We start from the raw sequence: 21,465 nt of genomic DNA, 5'->3' as shown, positions 1-21,465 counted from the left end.
CCTTTTAATCTGTTTTACAATCAATATGAAATTAGGGTGTGAAAGTTCCTCTCCTTAATACAGCTTACACTGAATAAACAAGAGCACTCCAATTTACATTTGATATTGAATGTTAATAAAACTTTTTCAACATACCTGTGCTGGTTTCTGTTTCTTTTTCTTCTGTTTTCTAGAAAGCCTAAGAACAAACATAGATCAAAATGTCAAATATGTGACTAAGTAAAAAGAAAAAAATACCAAAATACTAGTGATACAAAGACTAACATATTAAAAAATGATGAGTATCAGAAAGCATTAAAAGAAAAATACCCAAATTATCATTTTAGAAAAATATAATAGTAGTTCAATTGATAGTAATTAGCATATCAGCCAGTTATAAAACTGCTATTAATAGTCATAATACAGTCTGTAAAAATTATATCTGACATCATGTCTTTATCCATTTCAATACTTGCAAGTTCTCTTAACTAGAAGAAACACAGACAGTATTAGCATAACAGAATAATTTCTCTGCAATAAAACAGCATTTAAATGCAATCTCTAAATGGGCTAAGTAGGTCTAGTGACATTTTTAGAAGTACTTTTGTTTTGGCGCATCCTCCATCTCTTCCTCTGAATTGGCATTCAGACTGTTTTCGTCAGTTTGAGGTCCTGAAAAATTTGCTTCCTCCTCCTCCAACTGTTGTTTTAACAAGGCAACCATTTCCCGATGCTTCTTTGATTTTTCATGATTCCTCATACTGAAAGGACAAGTTGAAATGAGTGACTGCAAGGAGATTAATTCACAGATGCCCAACTGTGTCGCTGGATGAATACAACCAAGCTGAAATCTACTTTTTTCCCATTAACTAATAAGCAAATCATCAGTGATACTATGAGACAGAACCCTTTGGGGATTTCTTAGGCATTTAAGTACACTGGAAGCCCATGACTGTTCTTTTTCCCTGTATTCCAGCATTCTCCCTCCCTTCCCTTTGTACTCTTATCTACATAGTTTCTTCCTATCTTTTTTTTTTTAGGTCAAATTCTCTATATTTTTCTTTTCCCATTCTAAGAATTCAAACCTTCATCACTGTTTTCTCTTAATCACTTAAGCATGGCTAAGTGGAAAATCACAAAGCAAGATTCTAACATTTAAAGGGAGCCCCCTTGGATCTCAGAAATGGTGATGTGAGGCCTTGAAGTATAAGAGTAGTTTATGTCCTTTTGCTTTTTTCAAGAAGGGTCTCTCTTCTCTCTCCCACTACCCTAAATATAAGTTCAGATGCATCTCCATCATTCTGTGTGAAACTATGTAAGCGATGTCTATCTCAGTGCTCCCACGGGCAGCTAAATAACACTTAACACAATAAAACTGACAACCCTAAAGGACTGGATCGCATCCTGTTCAGAGCTGGATTTTGTAGTGGGGATTGCCTACTTTTCATTCCCACTAAAATTCTCTTTAAGAACGAGGTTTTCAGGAGAAACTGGAACATTCTGTGCCGGAAATTAAGTGTTCAATAATATGACTCAGACACGTCAAAGGACAAGGAGTCATGTTGACGGAACTGTCACTGAACACACCTGGGAAATTCTGAGCATGAAAAGGGCAATGATGAATTTAACATACTGAAACAAACTTTCTAAATTCATTCTGACAACAGACATGCAGATCAGTGCTCTCATGTACAGCAGGTCAAACGATGACTTATGATGCAGGAGCACTGGCACCGGAAAAGCCTCATTTTGAGACAATTCTAGTGACGACAGGCACAAGCTGAAACCATCAATAGATGCCAAATCTAGGAAGAAAATTTTGATCAAGAGAAAGATTATTTGCAGGGATTTAAAGTGTCTCCCCACATATTAAACATGCTACAAGGGAAAACACTGCAAGGGAAAAAACACTAACTATACAGTGGAAAAATAAGACAACACCCTGACTGGATAATCAAAATGGTCACCAGCCATGAGGCGGGCAGCCGTCTGTGCTTCTAGACAGAAACCCTGAGAGCAACACAGGTGTGCACAGCACTCTAGCTAGGACTGAGCAACCTGAATCTAATCATGAGGAAGTGGACAAACCCCAAGTGAGAAATGCTCTGCTTAAAAAGACATTTGGAAGGTCAGTACTCTTCCAAACCATCAATGGCACAGACAAGGGAACTGGTCCAGATTAAATGAGACCAAATAAATAAATGCAATAATACGTGATCCTACACTAGATCCTATATTGAAGCTGGGAAAATGCTACAAAGGACGTTAACAAAGAAATCAGCTGACAGAAGTGAAATATGGGTAGTAAATGAAAAGTACTGCATCAGCGTTCTAAATTTCCTGAAGCTGACAGCTGTGATTATGTGAAAGAATGTCCTTATTCTTAAGGAATATATACTGAAGTATTTAGAGGTAAAGGAGCCTTACGCACATAACTTGCTCTCGGATTATTCCAGTAAAAATCTTGTCTGTGTGTGGAAAGAGAATAAGCAGATGCAAACGGGGTGAAATGTGAGCAAAAGGTGAACTGGGCACTCTATATATGCAACTTGCCAGTTTGACATTCAGTTTCCAAATAAAAATAATTTTTCAAACCTCCTTCCTTGTGGCTTTTGTTTCCTTGTTTGGTTCTAACTTGTCTGCCTCCCACCGCTCCTCTTGACACTACCGCTTTTCCCTGGCGTTACATGGTGGTACCACTTGGGACTCCCACAGCCCCATTTCCACTGTTGACCTCCACCTTCTGTAGTGCACACGTTCTGCTCCTTTTTCCCTTGCTAGTTCTCCTCTCGTCTTCTCCCACGTTTGCCCCTGTACCTCCTGCGTTAGGACAGTATCCTTTTTAATACTTCTCCCTTCATCATTGTTCCCCAATGACAAAGTCCTGCCACTTCAGCAAATACACTACAGGCAGGACAGATCTAAAGGTCTTGGGTTGGGGGCCACAGCCTGCAAGGCAGTGTAGTGTGACGGCCGGACGTGAGTGTGCACATCAGTGGAGAGAGGGGACCAGCCTCAGCTCAGCGCCCCCTTGCCTCTGTGACTCTGCCTTCTTCACCAAAATAAGCAACATTTCTTTCTAGAGACAGCATATGCGTTTAAAGAGGAACACGGCATGAACGAGAATCAGTACACCAGGCTTAACTGCTGGTGCAGATGGTTCCCTTTTCTCCACTGGGAAGATATTCCTCCAAGATGAAAGGTGAGGGAGAGCGAACAACTGCTCTGAGCATTTTCTTTAAGGACTTTCAAAGTGTTACACCTCACCTCAAAAGAAGAGGTGAGTGCAGAGATAGTAAACTTACGCCTTTTCGGTCTTGAAAGACTTATCACATGCGGGGCAGTAAAGGCCATCATAAAGTTCTGCGTCCTCGGCCTCGTCACTGTCTTTACCTATCAGAGGGAAGCCTACAGTGAGAATCCTGTTTGATTAGAACCTAAATCTAAAACACGTTAGCAAGGTACATCTCTTTGGTAAGGATCTAAAATTGCACACAAATTCGAAACTAAAATTTGTTACTTCTTCACCAAGAAAAAAACATGTTACCAGGATTTGAGTTGGCCTTTTAAAAGCAGCACTGAATTACAGGGGAAGGCGTTGAAATAAATCACTTTATCTTTCAAGTTCTTTTTATAAGTCTACTCAGAAGATGATTCAAAAAATTGTCAGAGTCCGAGATGTGTGTTAAGCTCAGAAAATCAAATGTCACTTTCATATTTCTACCACAAAGCAGTTTTTTCAACAAGTTCAGTTCAGTCACTCAGTCGTGTCTGATACAAATGTAAAAGTGAAAAAGTTATTCGCTCAGTCATGTCCTACTCTTTATGAGCCCATGGACTGTACCCACCAGGTTCCTCTGTCCATGAAATTCTCCAGGCAAGAATACTAGAGTGGGTAGCTTTTCCCTTCTCCAGGGGATCTTACTGACCCAGGGATCGAACCTGCATCTCCTGCATTGCAGGCAGATTCTTTACCATCTGAGCCACCAAGGAAGCCCATACAAATGGAAATACAGTATAGTACCTATAACTGTAATCTACTTTTAAACGCTTAAGTCAGCTTAAATAGCTCATGATATTCCTTATGAGAAAGACGGTTCATAAAACAGTATATTATATGTAAACTCCAACACTGTCTTCACAGATTTTATAAGCTTGAAGCTTTATTATAATGGAATAATTACTATCAGTACCGATGCTTTACAAAATCTAAGCTCTGCTGAAAGTCTTTGCACAATCTCACATTCTATCTTTAGAAGAAATAAACAAGTAAACTGATTGCTGTTTCAGATTTATTATGGGATCAAGATCCCAAGATACCTCTCCTATATTCTACCTTTTGTTTTTTTCATAAGTAATGGTAGTATGATTCTGAAGGACATTCTGAAATAATCAAAATACCACCAATTTTAGCATAAGATACTTTCTAATTACGTGTACGCTTTCAAATAGCTTATTCAAATAGTGAATAAAGAATACTGAATTTGAAGACATAATCTGCACCTAAGAATGTTTTCATATGTTCTCAGACACATACCAGAGCTTCTCAGAGTCCTAGTTTCTTCATCAGTAAAACAGAGATAATTACATGAGCAAAACCTACATTTAAGGGGTACCGTGGGAGGACAAAGCAAGATTGTGTGTGTGAAAGCACCTTATAGATTGTAAAGCTCCATGTAATCACGTCACCTTACATTTATATGGTGCTTTATAGCTCTCAAAGCACTTTTACACACACTACTTCTAATTTATTAAGAAAACGTTCCATTTCCTAATCATTTGGAGTAAACAAAAGTATCATTTTACCATGAGCTATTACTCAATGAAAAGCCACACTTGTAAATAAGGTAAAATTAATTAAACTATGTTTAGATCATTTAATTTTTTATCATGGAATAGCCAGAGACAGTGGGGAAAGTCAGGTATATTGATCACTATTCTCAACAATGCCCACTCCTCTCCTTTTACGGTAGTCACATGCCTGTGCTCTAATGACAGAGGCAGAGAAAAGACACATTGCAGCACAAAACAGGAGCCCCTCAACAGGTCAGAAATGAGACAATTTATATATACTGGACAGACTTCTGCACAACACCAGCTTTTCCGGAAAGACTTACTATTAAAATTTGACCTACTGCTTAATTGCCTTTTTAGAAAATAACCAGTTACACCTGATAATATGCCCACTTCTCATTATATTTATGCAGACAAGTAGTTTAAAACATGGTCAGAAAATTGTGAATGAAATTATCGCAATTATACTGTGTACTTCCATAGACTACCATCATTTGGCCATGCCAAATTGTTTTTCAATTATCTGCCATATTTAAAAACTGGGAGATGGCACATAAAAATCCAATTTCCAGCCTCATTCTTAACACAAGTATGAAGCTGGCAACCATCGGCTGGAGCCCAGGTGCTCTCTGGGTTTCCACCCTCCCCCCGTCCCTTGCTGTGTCACACCGGAACCCTGTGCAGGTGCTTGTGAGCGTGCTGAGCGCATAATAAAAACATTTCCTATAGTCTTTAACGAATGGAGGAAGTTACCATCCTGTCCATCTCTGAGCTCCTGGTCTTCCGCTTCGTCTTCACCTGATCCATCTCCAAACTGCTTTTCATACTGCGCCTCCATCTCCCTGAGCTCCTTCTCCAAGTCAGCTACCGCCATCCAGCTCTGCTCTCTGTACTGCTCTGCCAGCCTGGATACACATGGCATGGTCTCTGCATTGGTTTCATTTACTTCTGGGGCTTAAAACCCATCCTCCCCAATTGTCCATGCCTACACACTTAAAACCTGTGCTTGGCTGAAACGGGCCAAGTCACTTCAATCTGTTAGCGGTTCTGTGGTTGACTCTCATTGCTCCAGTAGATAACAGGTTTTGAAACATCTAACTCTTAGCAACTTACTAAAAGTCTTCAGGTGGTTTTAAATCCTAAGTGTCAGTGTAAGTGGCACTTTCCCAAACATGAGGTGGGTAGAACTTTCAAGAAGTGAATAGTTTTTTTAAAGAATGTTATAAAGCTCTGAACACAATGCTTTTATAGTAACTCAAAAACTTAAAATAGAAGTTTAAAGGCACTAAGTCTCTATGACAAAGTAGAATACTGCATGGGGCTTAAAAGCAGAGCCCTGGACTGACTTCAGGCTCCAATTCCCACCTCTGCAATTTATTAGCTACATGATCTTGGGCCTGTCTCATTTCGTCAAAAGAAAGAGGACAGAAACTAGAACTTATATCACAGCACTGCTGCAAGAAAAGCACTTAGGATGTGGCCTTGTACAGAAAGAGAATTCAATTAATATCAGTTATTATTAAATGTTATAAGAGCCTGTAAAGGATCTCAAGTGTAAATGGGCCTCTGAAGGAAAACACCCAACCTAAAGGAAAAACTTTCTCATAGCTGATGAAAAGACATCATCCCAGTGCCAGGACATAAAAGAAAGGCTGAAGCCAGGGTGAGGATTAAACCCCATGAAAGCGCCAGATCAGGTATCCATGACGTTTCCGGGGACCGGCACCTACGTCTAGACAGGCTCCAGCCCAGCCCACATACTTGGCCTGTTTGAGCTTCTGCTGCCGCCTCATCGCCTCAGCTTTCCTCGCCTTCTCTGCATTTTGTTCTTCCACGAGTTTTCGATGAGCCTGCACTCTTCTATCCCTTTTACGGATGAAAGCGACCAGCTGACGGACAAGCTCATTCTTCTCTTTCCTCGCTTTGTCTCGAATCTTTTTGTTTTCTTTTTCCATGGCTCGTTTCTCCCAGCGGTTTGAAGCCTGCCGTGTATCATATTCTTCTTTCCAAGCAAAGTTCTTCTGAGTGCAGAAACTCTGCCAGTAAGCGTAGAAAGGGTGGACCACCTAGTGACAAAGAAATAGGCGGAACGCTCATTTCTTATTTGGGTTTTTTTTCCAGTAAGGCAGTAAACATTGATGCTGCAAAACATCTAACCTCTTTTCTTTATATACATATATATATATATATATAAAACATTACTATTAATCAATAGAGAAGACAGTCCTTTGATGGCTTTACACAGTAACTCTTCAGAATTAATTTGATGAGGAAATTAATGGAATGGGACCATGATCAATAGGAAAAAGTAAAGAGGGGAGGGGATCAGGAAAAACAAAAGACAAGAGAGTCACAGTACAAGACGGAGAACTAAAACCTTTTTAAAAAAAATTAAGAAATGGGGAAAAGACACACTGATAAATGCTAATTACAAATGGTAGTAAGTTTTCCTTTTACCGTATCATAGTCACTCTGGGAGTCTCCAAAAGTTGGGAAATCTTCCATGTCCTCTTCTAAAGCAGATTCTAGTTCTTCCTTTGCAATCATTTCAAAAACATTACGGTACACCGTATAAAAGCCCTAAAAAACAGTAACAGAAACACAAATTCTTAACACTTTCGTAGTCTACTCATAGGATAAGATTTTTAAATGCAACATGAAAATTTTTAATTAAAAAAAATTTTAAACTGTTAAAAAAATTTACAGGCCCAAGCTCTGTCACTGCAAATACATTTAGGTTTCAACTTTACATGCTGACAGGTTAAATATGAAGGCCATGTTTCTCAGTTTTCAAATGAGTAGTCTGTCACTTTCTATTTTTGAATAATTTTAGGAATTTTGCATTCAAGAGTCTTAAGTGCTTGATAAATTATCAGTGAGTTCACTTCTTACCTTTTCATCATCACCATAACCAGAGTAGCAGGTGACAGTGAAATAGTGAAGCAAATCTAAGCTGTCATCTTGATATTCTCCATCAAGCCCACCTTTAAGCAGAGCCTCTCTATGATTATCATACCTAAGCAAAAAAAAAAATTAGCAGCAACAGTGAAGGCTGAATAAATAAGAATTCAGAAGATTCCTTACTCTGAAAGTCAAAATATAACTTCTTTACACTTTAATGTGGCCAACCCACAACCAAAACCATGAAGAAAAATAGCAACAGGTAAAGGCTTAATAGCTTCCCAGGTGGTTCAGTGGTAAAATATCTGCATGTCAATACAGGAGACACAGGTTCGATCCCTAGGCTGGGAAGATCCCCTGGAGAAGGAAATGGCAACCCACTCCAGTATTCTTGTTGGAATAATCCCACAGACAGAGGAGCCTGGTGGGCTATAATCCATGGTTCTGCAAGAATCTTTCACAGAACTGCTGATTAAAACTTCGACTGCAATTCCAAGTCCATTATAGTCATTATATGATCCTAGCCATATATGAAACTAGCCAACATGAAGAGAGGAGTTTAATAAGCCAGGGAATTTCTACTCTCCCAGAAAGGTAGCAGCACTTTCACCAGAAAGAAACCTACGTAATACAGTAGTGGACATCATCTGGTCCACAGACTAAAAACACTTTTGGGATCTGGGAATTTGCCAACATGGACGTGAATAACACTCTCCCAGTGTTTATGTAAATCATCTAAGAGCTTCACACACATAGAACTGACCCTCACTCCATAAAGTTAGTTATTATCCTTGTTTGATACAACAAGAAATTGAAGCTCAGCAATATTAAATAATGTTGTCCACAATCATAAAGCCAATAAGCAGAAGAGCTAGAATTCAAAACCATGAGTCCAGCACCAGAAGGACCACACTCCTTGCCACTGTGCCGAACTGATTTCAATTCACAGGAGAATTGACAGGTAGGAGCTTTAAACCAAAGGACAAGGGACTCCTCGGGACAGGAATATCACCTAAGATCTAGGCAAGAGCTAGAGCAAATGGAAGGCAGGAAAGAATCTCAAAGTTTCCAAAGGAAAGCAAAAGCATGTCTAAGGCCACATTTTCAAATTCCTCAGGAGGAGAAAAATTTAGTATTCTCTAGTTTTTATAGAAAAGGTAATTTAATAAGAATTTTCTTTATAGCCTTTCTCCCTTAAACTTGCACAGGTGAACTAAACACCCATCTGCTCTCTGTACCAGCAGCATCTTGCATGGTTATGTCAGAGTATAAAACCTACTGTTTCACAGCAAAAAGTTCACTGAGAATCTGGAAACCTTTAAAAGGATTTCAAAAGTAGAAATTTATGTCTAGAAATGGCATTAAGTGATCAGGTTATCATTAAAGAGTCTGTCACAGATGTAGATGCTTAACTCCTGCATATAAAGAAGTTCTTGGAAAAAATATTACAATTTTTGACAAAAACACTGTATCTGTTTTTTTATTCATTTTTTAATTGAAGGATAATTGCTTTATAGAATTTTGCTATTTTTTAAGGATAAGTCAACATTCTTCCTTTTCTGCTGCTGCTGCTGCTAAGTCGCTTCAGTCGTGTCCGACTCTGTGCGACCCCATAGACGGCAGCCCACCAGGCTCCCCCGTCCCTGGGATTCTCCAGGCAAGAATACTGACATCAGTTAATTTGTCAGACATCAAAGAGACCTTATTAAATGAGAAGGAGCTTCATAAGTATGAAAATTAAAACTATTTCTACTACTGTCAAATTTCGCCTATGAGATCAGAGTTGAAGTAATCATCTCTCAGGTTCCTTCCTACCCAAACACTGCATTTTACATAATGAATAGATGACTGGGCTTCAGAACACACCCCGAACCGTTTGATGTATTACATTTCTAAAAAGCCCTCTATTGACCATTCCTCCCAACCAGATACTCCAGGAGGGACAGCACGATACTCACCATGCTCTCTCCTGAGGGTCACTCAACACATCATATGCCGCTTGGATCAGTTTAAATTGTTCAGCTGCTTCTGCGGCATTATCCAGATTTTTATCTGTTAAAATAAAGGACAGAAATTCACTCATCAGAAAAGTAGAGGACAGACTCTAAAAAGGACTGCTTCCATCAGGAATGCCATAAATGGATGTGTACAAAACGAAGAAGAACAACTAGGAAAAAGCAGAGAAGTGGCTGACAGCTGATAATCAAGATCAGTTGTAAGTGTCAACTCGAGTAGAAATTTCATGCTTTTCTCTAAATCTCAGCATGTCACTTAGCACTCAATCTGGATATCCACAAACAGAAAACCCTAAGTAGTACACATTTTATTTTTAGAAGGAGCAAAATACATCAGATATAGAAAGACTGTTACTGTTTCGTGCTAGATTACATTTAGTGTGTCTTTACCATCATCTTTAAGGTTTTCCTTCTTATCAACATACACCAAAATAAATCTCATAAAGCTTAAAAAATTTATACTAATTACCTTTCTCTTAGTTTGCCTCTTTAACCATGGAATTCAGAAAGCATCTTTGCCTCAGGGTGGTAGCCAGATTCCAAGATGGCCCCCATGGACCCCCACCTTCCTGGCATTCACACCCTGTGTAATCCTCTCTCCCGTCAACAGGGTCGGTCTGTGTGACTGAAACCCAGGGACAGAAGTGATGACAGGACAGGACATTACTTGCAATACTGGATTATGAAAGACTGCAGTCTCCATCTTGGGTGCTTGCCCTCTTTTGGATCTCTGGGAGTGGCCAGCTGCCATAGTGTGAGGACACTCTGGTGGCCTCTGAGAAGACCATGAGGTAAAGAGTGGAGGCCTCTGGCCCACCGCCAACAGGAACTGAGGCCTGCCATTACTCTGGGGGTGAGCTTGAACATGAGTTTTCCCAGTGATGATTCAACCTTCTGAGAAACCTTGAGTCAAACCACCCAGGTACACCATTCTGATTCTGATCCCCAGAAAACGGTGTGAGTCCACATCCTGAATATATTTGCTGTTTAAGTTTTTGGTAATGTGTTACACAGCGATAATTAGCTATAGTGATTAAATATAAGCACTCAAAAAGCAAAATATCAGTATCTTGAGTCTACTATGGAGTACATCAACATTCTTTAGGCTACAACGCAACATATACTTCTTTAAAAAAAATAACAGAAATAGTCTTAAAACAAGGCTCTCAAGTGTATCTGACCTCCTCTTTTTAGATACCACCACACAGTCCCACGTCCTTCAAGCAGCCTTCTGCTCAACAACTGATACTGACAACACTTTCTCAAGCGCAGTACTTTGCCTCAGTTCTTTTTGTTTAGGTGCTTGAATACAAAAAGCTTTTAGAACCATGCTCCTTTGAAATTAACAAAAGTAAAAAACAGAAATAAAAAAACTCCATCACAGGTCTAACTCCCCTTCCTTAGAGCAGTTCATGGGTCATCTTCTAGCCTACCTCTTCTCTGGACTAATCTCCTACTTCTTATGTGCACCATAATATACTCTACTCTATGTGTGCATGCTCAGTCATTCAGCATTATCTCTGTAACATTCCTGCTAGAAATGTTTAACCTGAATTTAATCATGAGGAAGGAACTGTTGTTGTTTAGTCACTAAGTCGTGTCTGACTTTTTGCAACCCCATGGACTGTAGCCCACCAGGTTCTGCAGTCCATGGAATTTTCTAGTCAAGAACACTGGAGTGGGTTGCCATCTACTTCTCCAGGGGACCTTCCCAACCCAGGGATCAAACCTGTGTCTCTTGCACTGGCAGGCAGGCTCCCTACCACTGCACTTCCTGGGAGGCCCAGGTGCGTGTGTGTTGCTTAGCTGTGTCCTACACTTCAAATGCAGTCAAAGACAGTAATGATCAAGGAGCTACCATTAATTCCTTAACATTCGACTTTTAATCACTATAGCTAATTATATTAGTTTTTAGCAACAATATCACATTATGTCATGCTGAATTTATACCTGACAAACTTTTAAGTATTTTTCATATTAATTACTGACAAGCCAACTGTTAACTGTAATAGTTTTTTAACCTCAAATAGAGTACTCAATCCACTCTGTGGCAGATACTAAAGGTCAGCTGATCCAAAACTTCTCCCTCTTTTTTCTCTTACAGCCTTTACTGTGCAGGCTGGATGAGCTAAAAATTAAGCAAGCATTTTGGCTTATCCAGCCTCCCTTGCTGCTTAGAGAGGGTCATGTGACACAGTTCTGACCAGTGAGGTGAAAACACTATATTTTCTTTCCTTTCTCCTTGTCTTATACACGGACATGAGTGCTGGAGCTTCAGCAGCCGTCTTGAAACCATGAAGGAAAAGTCAAGAGATTCACAATGACATTACTCAGCCACTCAAACAATGCCAGCAAGCATGTACCTCCAAGCCTTCTTGTGGTGAGAAAAATAAGTTCTTAACTTACTTAAACCACTATGGCTAGGTTTTCTATTACTTCCAATGAGTACTATCAACTTTCATCTTGTTGTGGTCTTGTTGCCATCTGGTTCTAAACACAGGACACCCAGTATCCTGTTTTAATTATTTTAGATTTTTATTACTACTCTGTGACAACTACTACTAGTTGCCTACTCAATACCATTTTCCCCTTATTCCTAACAAAACTATGACGTTGATCACAGCAGTAATATACACACTTAAAAACCTTACCTCCTCAGACTTTTTTGAAGTTGGGATTATCAGGTTACCCACTTTCAGCCCATCAGATACAAACACAAATCGATCAGTAACTAAGTGAAGCTTCCCAGGAGACGCACTGTTCTTCTTAATGAAAGGGGTGGGCCTGGGTGGCACTCAACTTACGCTCTAACTCACCCTTTGCATCCTGCCCAAAGCCTGGGTATACTGCCTACTGGCAGATTATGACAACTGAGGCAGAGATTGCAGGTTCATCCCCTCTTCCAGGAACAAATGAATGCTGATTTTATGGGGGAAACTGATCCCCCAAATAAAGATGCCATTTCTAGTCTCCCTTGAAGCCTGGACTGACCATGTGACTAAGCTCTAGTCAATAAAATCTATGAAAGTGTTCTATGGCAGCTTTTTAGACTCTTCCTGGAAAGACAACCAGCACACACCCTATTCCTGCTTTATCCTTTCCTCCTCCATGCTGCCATCTGGGACCCCTTCTGCCATCTGGGATGGTGAGTGAGGCCCCATCTGACAGCTGCTGAGCAGAGTCCAAGGACCTCTCGGGAGACCTGCTGCCCTGGGGCTCACCTGCCTCTCTCTGCACCTCCAAATGAAAGCAGTGAACGTCTTAATTGCTTACACTTGACACAAAGACTCAAGTCTTATGTTCAGGATGATGGAACAGGTCTTCGATGGCGTCATCAAGCAGCCAGAATCACCAAAATGGGCCACCTCTGGATTTCTTGCTACATGCGAAAAATAAAACGACTTTTTGAACACGACTGCTGGCTTCCTATCATTTGCAGCTGAACACAATCCTGATATCCATACAAGGGTACAGTCCAGCTCATGATTTCTATGTCTTCATCAAATCATTAGTAATGATGGTCTGATAAACAAAGAAGCATAGTTCACATTAAAGCAGAATGGCAGAAAAAGCCGCCAACTAAGTCTCCTGACATGAGACAGAAAAGGTGACTGTTTAGGGGTGGGAGGTGGGTGGTCCTTCTTCACCTTTTAATCTGTACTGTACTTTGTTGTCCTTTTTCTTCCCACTCCCTTCTTGCCTCCCTCAAAGAAGTCTGGTGACAGCTAAAGCTTTTAAAACGAGAAAACCCATCAATGTACCATCTGAAAGCAAGATCTTTCGCTTTCTGAATCTCCTTTTTTAAATAACGTTTTCAATCTGTCACATGGCTTTTTATTTCACTTAAATATACCTGTGACTGGTTGACTAGGAGGTTGAACTGAGATCTAAAAGATGACTATAAAGTTAAATAGCGATCATTAAAAAATGGGAAGTCTACCTTAATTACTAATATTAGGCAAATGCCATAGGTATTTCAAATCCAGCCACAGAAGTTTAAAAGGCACTCTTATACAATTCTTTGTGTTTTTCTCTAGATAAATTCATGCCCTCCTCTACTTTCTCCCAAATGATTTTACAGTACCTTATAGAACATTTCATGGACTGCGCCTTTTAAGCCCTGCCTTAACTGAAGCCAAGCTCCCTGAGAACACACTTCCATACAGGCCTCTGGGGCTCTGATACAGAAGGTCTGGTGATGGAGCTGACCTCCTCTCCTGGTCACTAATCCTTATTCACCACTCAGTACAAATCAGCATTCTGTCCATTCAAATGGAGATTCAGACAACCTGGCTACCTCTCCTCCTTCCCCTCCTCCTCACCCTCCACTAGCCTCCCATCTACTCCCCCTGTTCACTGAGATTTTTAGCATGTGAATCATCTCTGCTCCCTGGTCCTTTCATCATCCTGGTGATGTCAGTGTCCCTGATGAGATCTGCTGCTCTCCCTACCTCCTGCCTAGCCTCTCCAACCCAGTCTTCCACCATATAGCCAAAGGAATACTTGAAAAACACAAACCTATCATTTCTCCTGTTTGCAACCCTTCAATGGCTTCTCAAAGCCCAATCTTCCTAATCCGGTTTACCACAACCTTCAAGACCCAGCCCTTGCTCACCTGGGCAGGCTCACTTCTTTCCCTTCCTAGGCTCTGCTGCACTCCCTCTTACCTCCCACCTCCTATATTCCCTGCAATCCCACTTGAGGTTTCAACCTAGATGTCGCTCGGGGATGCACATCTATCCCACCCTCACAAAAGCCCAGTCCAGATTGGTACAGGGGCTCAGAAGCACCTTGCATTTACCCTCATACTGCCCTTATCTCAGGGGATGGAAAGTGACTGTTTTCCTCCGTGTCTCTCCAAAGACAGCTGGGCCAGCAGGGCAGGGACCACTCTTGTCTTGTCCACAGTAAGCTGCTCAGGGAACGGTCATCAGATGAATTACTGAAAGACTGACTTTCACAAGGAGTGATCTTACTAGGCAGTGCTATTGACCCCACTGGAAATTATTCTCAATTCTTCAATAAAATAAATAAAGGTAATTCCTTTTTTAAACAATGAAAATGGGTGGCCTCTATATGAGACACACATTAGTCTGCCCAAATGTTAACCTTGGAAATATCTAATGCATCACCTTGCACATAGGATGAAATTAAACATTTGCTGAGTGACAGACTTAACAAATTAATGAGCAAAGTAAAGCACATCAAAATCACATGTCTTATGGGACAGTATTTATCCTATTCTTCCTTGCACTGATTTCCAACTAATCAAATCTGGTCATTTTTCCTTTGCAACTTCCCTTCAATGCAGTCCTTACCCCTCCCAATGATCCCAAGACTGGTTTGGGTCCTTAAGTGCCCACAGTTGACTCTACCTGACTTTGGTCTCTGGTCCCCCTCAACCTACTAAGCTGCCTTCATAGTACCTTTCCAGGACATCTTAATAAAACTGACCACAACTATCCATTATTGGAAAAACACATTTCACCGTTCTTTGCCATTCAAAAACTTTTACAACCTAATCTCAGATTACTACTCAAAAACATTTTAATATTGCCATAAAAATTACATGTGCATTTGGTCACAAGTATTAATTCTTTCTCACCCTTCCCCACCCAGACAGTTAACAAATTTCCAACTCCATTTCTAACAGTAATCCCTATTACTCTGAGAACATTCTTCTATACTGTTTTTGGACCTATTAATTTTGGATATAGCTCGTGACTTCCTGATGAACATTTGGCTCATTTACCTCTTCCCTTCCAGTATACATCAGATTTTTTTAGTTCCTCTGACGGTCATCATTTACAGCTTTAAGCAACAAACCCATACCTTTATTTCCTATTCCATCAACTAGAACCATTACCTTCTGATTTGGGGTTCTAAGCCCTTCCTTCAGCCCTTCTCTCAACACCTATTTTCAGACTTCCAATAAACGCTGCCTTCGGTCAAACTGTCCCTTGGACCATCTTTTGGCCACCACGGTACTCGTTCCCATACAATTAAATTTTCTTCTCCCTCTTTCCTCTAGAGCCAGCTAATGGCCAGGCTCCTCTGCCCAGGGGAAGCCTCACTGCCTTTCAGTACATGGTGAAAACTCCTTGTCTTGAATTCCTGGGGCAGTTATTGTTTCAGTAAGTGAAAGTTAAGGTGAACCTGCTCAGTCCTGTCCAACTCTTTGCGAACCCATGGACTGTAGTCTACCAGGCTTCTCCATCCATGGGATTCTCCAGGTAAGAATACTGGAGTGGGTTGCCATTTCCTTCTCCAGGAGATCTTCCCGACCCAGGGATTGAACCCGGGTCTCCCACACTGTAGGCAGATGCTTTATCGTCTGAGCCACCAGGGAAGTCATTGTTCTAGTAACACGTTCTAGTAACCGACTACCCATGTTGTAGTAACCAAGTCACTGTGCTAGTAACCCACTACCAATTATATGCGTTATACTATTTTGCTTACATTTGTATTTACCTTTCCAGTAAGGCATGTTTTTCAAACAAGGCTAAGGTCTCCGTCTCAGCATCCTAACCACTCTATAAGCATTTTTATGGACTAGTGCTAATATGAAAGCCTCTTATAAACCTCAAAAAGTTGAGATTCAAATACTGTCTTCGTTACCCAGTCGAGAAGATCAGATTACTTCACCAGTCACACAGGCCTGGACTACAACTAAACAAAACATCCGAAAGAAGCATACTTCTATAGATGTAATCACATAACTTCACCAGGGAAGGCACGCAATTTAAATTTTCTATCTGCAGAACACCCGAAGTGAAATACAGAATCACTCAACCTACCAAAAGAGAAAAAAAGCATAGCTCTTTAGAAGACATTTGACTAGCCCCTTTGTCTTAATTACACTTAAGTAGCTGGGATTTCCCGCTGAAGTTAAGGGCAGCTTTCCCGGTGAAAGCCCAGGAAAGCTGCAGGAACTCCAGCAAGGGAAAAGCCCGAGACAGGACTGGGTTAAAAGCTCGACTCCTCCCCGCTCGGGGTCATCTACGGAGGGGTGGGAGGAGCACGAGAAGTCTCTAGGATGTTATCTTTCCCCATCAAGTGTCCACGCGGGAACCCGGGGACGTCTGGGACAGAACGAGGTGCTCGGGTCTCCAGTGAAGCCTGGGGGTGGAGGGCTGCGACCGCCGATGGGCTGAAAACCCTCATCGCCAGGGCTGGGCAGGGGCCACCCGGCCGGACGCCGGCACGGTTTCCAGGGCGAGGGGAGTTACCCGGCGGACAAGCCCGGGCACAGCCGGGTCCCTGGATTACCCTGCGGAGAGCGGTGAGAAAGGTCGCGAGAGCCGCGGCTTTTGAGAGGGGCCGCGGCGGTTGCGGAGTAATTACCCGGGTGCCATTTCAGGGCCAGCTTCCGATAGGCTTTCTTGAGCTCCTCCTCGCTGGCGTCTCGCCGCACCCCCAGCGCTTCGTAGTGACACTTCATCGCCCGACAGGGCAGGGGGCTCGGGCCGGGGCCGGGGCCCGGGGCGGGGCCGGAGCCCGGACCCGGGCCGAAGTGGTGGCGACGGCCCTGGTGGTCCTCTCCTGCGGCGGGAGCCCGGCGCCCGCACCGGGCCAGCCACCGAGCGCGGCGGCAGCGACGGCGGCTCGGGGCGACGGCGGCGCGCGGGGGCGAAAGGCGGCGCTGGTTGCGGCACGCGGGAGCGCGGAGGGGGCGGCGCCGGCGGCGGCTCCGCATGGACAGGGGGAAGGCCCTGTTCCGGAACTAGCCGCGCGGGAGGGAGGCGGAGCCGCGGCGGGCGGGAGGCGGGGCCGAGGTGAGAAGGAGGTAGGGTCACAGGAGGCGGGGCCCCGGCGGGTGTCATTGTGAGGGGCACAGACGCCAGTCAGAGTGACACTTAACTTGACATCCGACCTGAGAGATGAGAAAGGAGTTTGATGGGATGAGATTCTGGAAAACATCTTGTAGTTCTGAAGATAATTTCTCAATTTGAGCCACGCTTTTACAGATGAGAAAACTCAAGCTTGAGGAACTCAAGCCTTCCCCACTTATGAATGGCAGGATTCCGTTGGATCAAAACCAGGTCTTTTAACTCTTTTCTTCGGTTACCACTTAATGAGATCTCTAATACTCCTTGTCCTAACCACTGTGCATGAGAAATAATAATAAATAAAATGACTTACACTGAAACAATTTAAGAGGGAAGCATCAACACGTTTTTATGTTTTACTACCGTGAATAAAATTACGCTGATCCACCCATCCATCACTCTTGATGGATCCATCACATCCATCACTAACTTCTTGGCCTCTAAACTTACATTTCCAAGATCGATTTAGGTTAACAATGCAGTTAGGACTCAGCACTTTCACTGCTGAGAGTCGGGTTAGATCCTTGGTCAGGGGAGCTAAGATCCCACATGAAAAGTTCAGTTCAGTTCAGTCGCTCAGTCGTGTCCGACTCTTTGCGACCCCAGGAACCGATCCATTACCAACTGCCGGAGTCTACCCAAACCCATGTCCATTGAGTCGGTGATGCCATCCAACCATCTCATCCTCCATCGTCCCCTTCTCCTCCTGCCCTCAATCTTTCCCAGCATCAGGGTCTTTTCAAATGAGTCAGCTCTTCACATCAGGTGGCCAAAGGATTGGAGTTTCAGCTTCAGCATTAGTCCTTCCAATGAACACCCAGGAGTGATCTCCTTTAGGATGGACTGTTTGGATCTCCTTGCAGTCCAAGGGACTCTCAGGAGTCTTCTCCAATACCACAATTCAAAAGCATCAATTCTTCGGTGCTCAACTTTCTTTACAGTCCACCTCTCACATCCATACATGACCACTGGAAAAACCATAGCCTTGACTAAATGGACCTTTGTTGGCAAAGTAATGTCTCTGCTTTTGAATATGCTATCTAGGTTGGTCATAACTTTCCTTCCAAGGAGTAAGCGTCTTTTAATTTCATGGCTGCAATCACCATCTGCAGTGATTTTGGAGCCCAAAAAATGAAGTCTGACACTGTTTCCCCATCTATTTCCCATGAAGTGGTGGGACTGGATACCATGATCTTCGTTTTCTGAATGTTGAGCTTTAAGCCAACTTTTTCACTCTCCTCTTTCACTTTCATTAAGAGGCTCTTTAGTTCTTCACTTTCTGCCATAAGGGTGGTGTCATCTGTATATCTGAGGTTATTGATATTTCTCCCAGCAATCTTGATTCCAGCTTGTGCTTCCTCCAGCCCAGCCTTTCTCATGATGAACTCTGCATATAAGTTAAATAGTCAGGGTAACAAAATACAGCCTTGACATATTCCTTTTCCTATTTGGAACCAGTCTGTTGTTCCATGTCCAGTTGTAACTGTTGCTTCCTGACCTGCATACAGGTTTCTCAAGAGGCAGGTCAGGTGGTCTGGCATTCCCATTTCTTTCAGAATCTTCCACAGTTAATCCTGATCCACACAAAGGCTTTGGCATAGTCAATAAAGCAGAAATAGATGTTTTTCTGGAACTCTCTTGCTTTTTTGATGATTCAGCAGACGTTGGCAATTTGATCTCTGGTTCCTCTGCCTTTTCTAAAACCAGCTTTAACATCTGAAAGTTCACGGTTCATGTACTGCTGAAGCCACAAAAAAAGAGGTGCCACAAAAAAAAAAAAAAAAAAAAATGCAGCGAAGGGATAGTATTTAACCAGCAGGAGGTTTTGGTTGATGTAACTGATACACTGTATTATGGGATGAAAGATCCCTGCAACTGTTCAAATATATTTCACTAGAACCTGGAATGTTTACCTATCAGTTGTTAAATTTATATTGTCAGCCACATACGGTTAGAAGGGTTGGCTCTGTTGCTAACAAATCTCTCTTGTACAGGATCAGGATACCCAGTCTATGAAGTTGTCCCTTTCTTCCCTAACATCCTGCCCTCTGCACAATCAAAACAAACCAACTCTTAAATCTCAAGTTTCTAGGCACAACACTGTCCAACCAACTCACTACTAAAAATTCAAACACTAGCCTCTTTTCCAAAGAAGGAAGATACTATATGGTTTTGGATTATAAATGATAATAGGGAAGATTGAGAAGTTTGAGTGCAAGGAAAAACAGGACATTTCCCTATCTGAGAATGGAATTAGGAAAGGGGAGTAAAGTGAACAAAAAAATAACTTTTTTCTTTCTCCAATTCCATCTGGTTTTGCTACTTCTCAGTCACTTGCCTCTTTTTCCTCCTGAAGGAAAGAGGATCCATTTTTGCTTTTAATACTGTATCAAAATTTAAAGACAATTACACTATATGTAAATTTCAGCCTAAAGGAAGATTTTATTAAACAGGTTGACTTCTAAATGAACATGGACTTGAGAAATTCTCATTCAAATGAGGTATCCACATCAGATCAGATCAGATCAGTCGCTCAGTCGTGTCCAACTCTGTGACCCCATGAATCGCAGCACGCCAGGCCTCCCTGTCCAACACCAACTCCTGGAGTTCACTGAGACTCACGTCCATCGAGTCAGTGATGCTACCCAGCCATCTCATCCTCTGTAGTCCCCTTCTCCTCTTGCCCCCAATCCCTCCCAGCATCAGAGTCTTTTCCAATGAGTCAGCTCTTCGCATGAGGTGGCCAAAGTACTGGAGTTTCAGCTTTGGCATCATTCCTTCAAGAAACCCCAGGGCTGATCTCCTTCAGAATGGACTGGCTGGATCTCCTTACAGTCCAAGGGACTCTCAAGAGGGTATCCACATAAATGATTATAATAACGTCTTATTTTCATCCTATATTCAATTGCTTAAATAAGGGCTTTTCCCCCCGAAGTAAACGTTCGTCGCTCAGTCATGCCCAACTCTTTGGGACCCCATGGACTGCAGCCCACCAGGCTCCTGTGTCCGCGAGATTTTCCAGGCAAGGATACTGGAGTGGGTTGCCATTTCCTTCTCCAATAAATTCATGTAACTACCACACAAATACAGTATTAGTCACAAAAGAAAAACCAATACCCAGCCAAAACAGTATTCATTTTTTTTACCTATCAAATTGACAGATTATCTCATTAGCAAGGGTACAAGGAAATGAACACTAACCTCTGGTAAGGTACAATATTTAGAGGAACAAGTTTCTAACTTTTGACCAGGGTTAACTACATATAGTGTACAAAATATGTGTAGAATGTTTGTTGCAAGCATCTGTATCAGAAAAGATAAAACTGAAATACTCAAATATCCAACAGTAAGGGACTGCTGAGGTGTTGCAGAGTAGAATACTGTGCAATTACTAATGTTGCAGATCAAGGACGGGAAAACGATTAGCAGGAAAAAAGTGACAGACCACCACACACATGGCCCTACCCTGTCTCTGGCCGCTTGCACCCAGAATCCTGTCTACTACTTATCGTTCTTCAGGGTGATAAGCCCAGTGCTCTGCTTCAAATAAAGTTCTTTCATAACAGGAAAAACTCACATGTTCTGGTGCCATAACTGTTCCGTTTTTCTTCCTTTTACTGTTAAAGTAATTTACACCCACTGCTTCTAAATTAAATTTGTAATCTACCAAACACTTTCAATACATATATCAACTTATTTGATTAGCAAAACCTAAATATTTTTCTCATATTTTTTCAAGGTAAGAAAACAAGAGAAGTTGGCTCTTCCCGTGCCTTGTGACTCAGGGACTCAAACTTCAGTAAGATGCTTCCCCTTCTAGCACTCTACCCTCACTGTGCACCATCTGAAACGATGCCCTCAAAGTGCTTAATACTGTTTTACATATGACAACAACCCAGTAAATCTGCCTGAATTTCAGCTTTAATAAACTGAAAATTTTAATCCAA

At 42.0% G+C, this 21,465-nt stretch overlaps 1 protein-coding gene and 1 long non-coding RNA gene across 2 annotated transcripts in view; one reads left to right on the top strand and one right to left on the bottom strand.

The window, feature by feature from the left end:
• Window positions 1-17,462, bottom strand: part of DNAJC21 (DnaJ heat shock protein family (Hsp40) member C21) — a 27,064-nt gene extending 9,602 nt beyond the window's left edge. Inside the window, exons 1-9 of the mRNA XM_086361354.1 lie at window positions 17,034-17,462; window positions 9,633-9,726; window positions 7,666-7,789; window positions 7,231-7,353; window positions 6,535-6,839; window positions 5,527-5,678; window positions 3,285-3,372; window positions 582-740; window positions 136-178 (exon numbers count right to left, since the gene is read on the bottom strand). Of these exons, the coding sequence (XP_086217480.1) occupies window positions 136-178; window positions 582-740; window positions 3,285-3,372; window positions 5,527-5,678; window positions 6,535-6,839; window positions 7,231-7,353; window positions 7,666-7,789; window positions 9,633-9,726; window positions 17,034-17,385 (1,440 nt within the window). The 5' untranslated portion in view covers window positions 17,386-17,462. The remainder of the gene's footprint in view (window positions 1-135; window positions 179-581; window positions 741-3,284; window positions 3,373-5,526; window positions 5,679-6,534; window positions 6,840-7,230; window positions 7,354-7,665; window positions 7,790-9,632; window positions 9,727-17,033) is intronic.
• Window positions 16,712-21,465, top strand: LOC147350214 (uncharacterized). The gene is made up of 3 exons (XR_015148647.1): window positions 16,712-16,971; window positions 17,657-17,731; window positions 21,258-21,465. It is a non-coding gene; the product is annotated as an uncharacterized LOC147350214 (long non-coding RNA).

Source organism: Bos grunniens, chromosome 20 (genome assembly GCF_055505025.1).
Source record: "Bos grunniens cultivar Pamir isolate PY7600 chromosome 20, Bosgru_T2T1.0, whole genome shotgun sequence".
Taxonomy (NCBI): Eukaryota; Metazoa; Chordata; class Mammalia; order Artiodactyla; family Bovidae; genus Bos; species Bos grunniens.
Note: the sequence above shows the minus strand (reverse complement) of the source record. Positions and strands in the feature narration are given on the sequence as shown.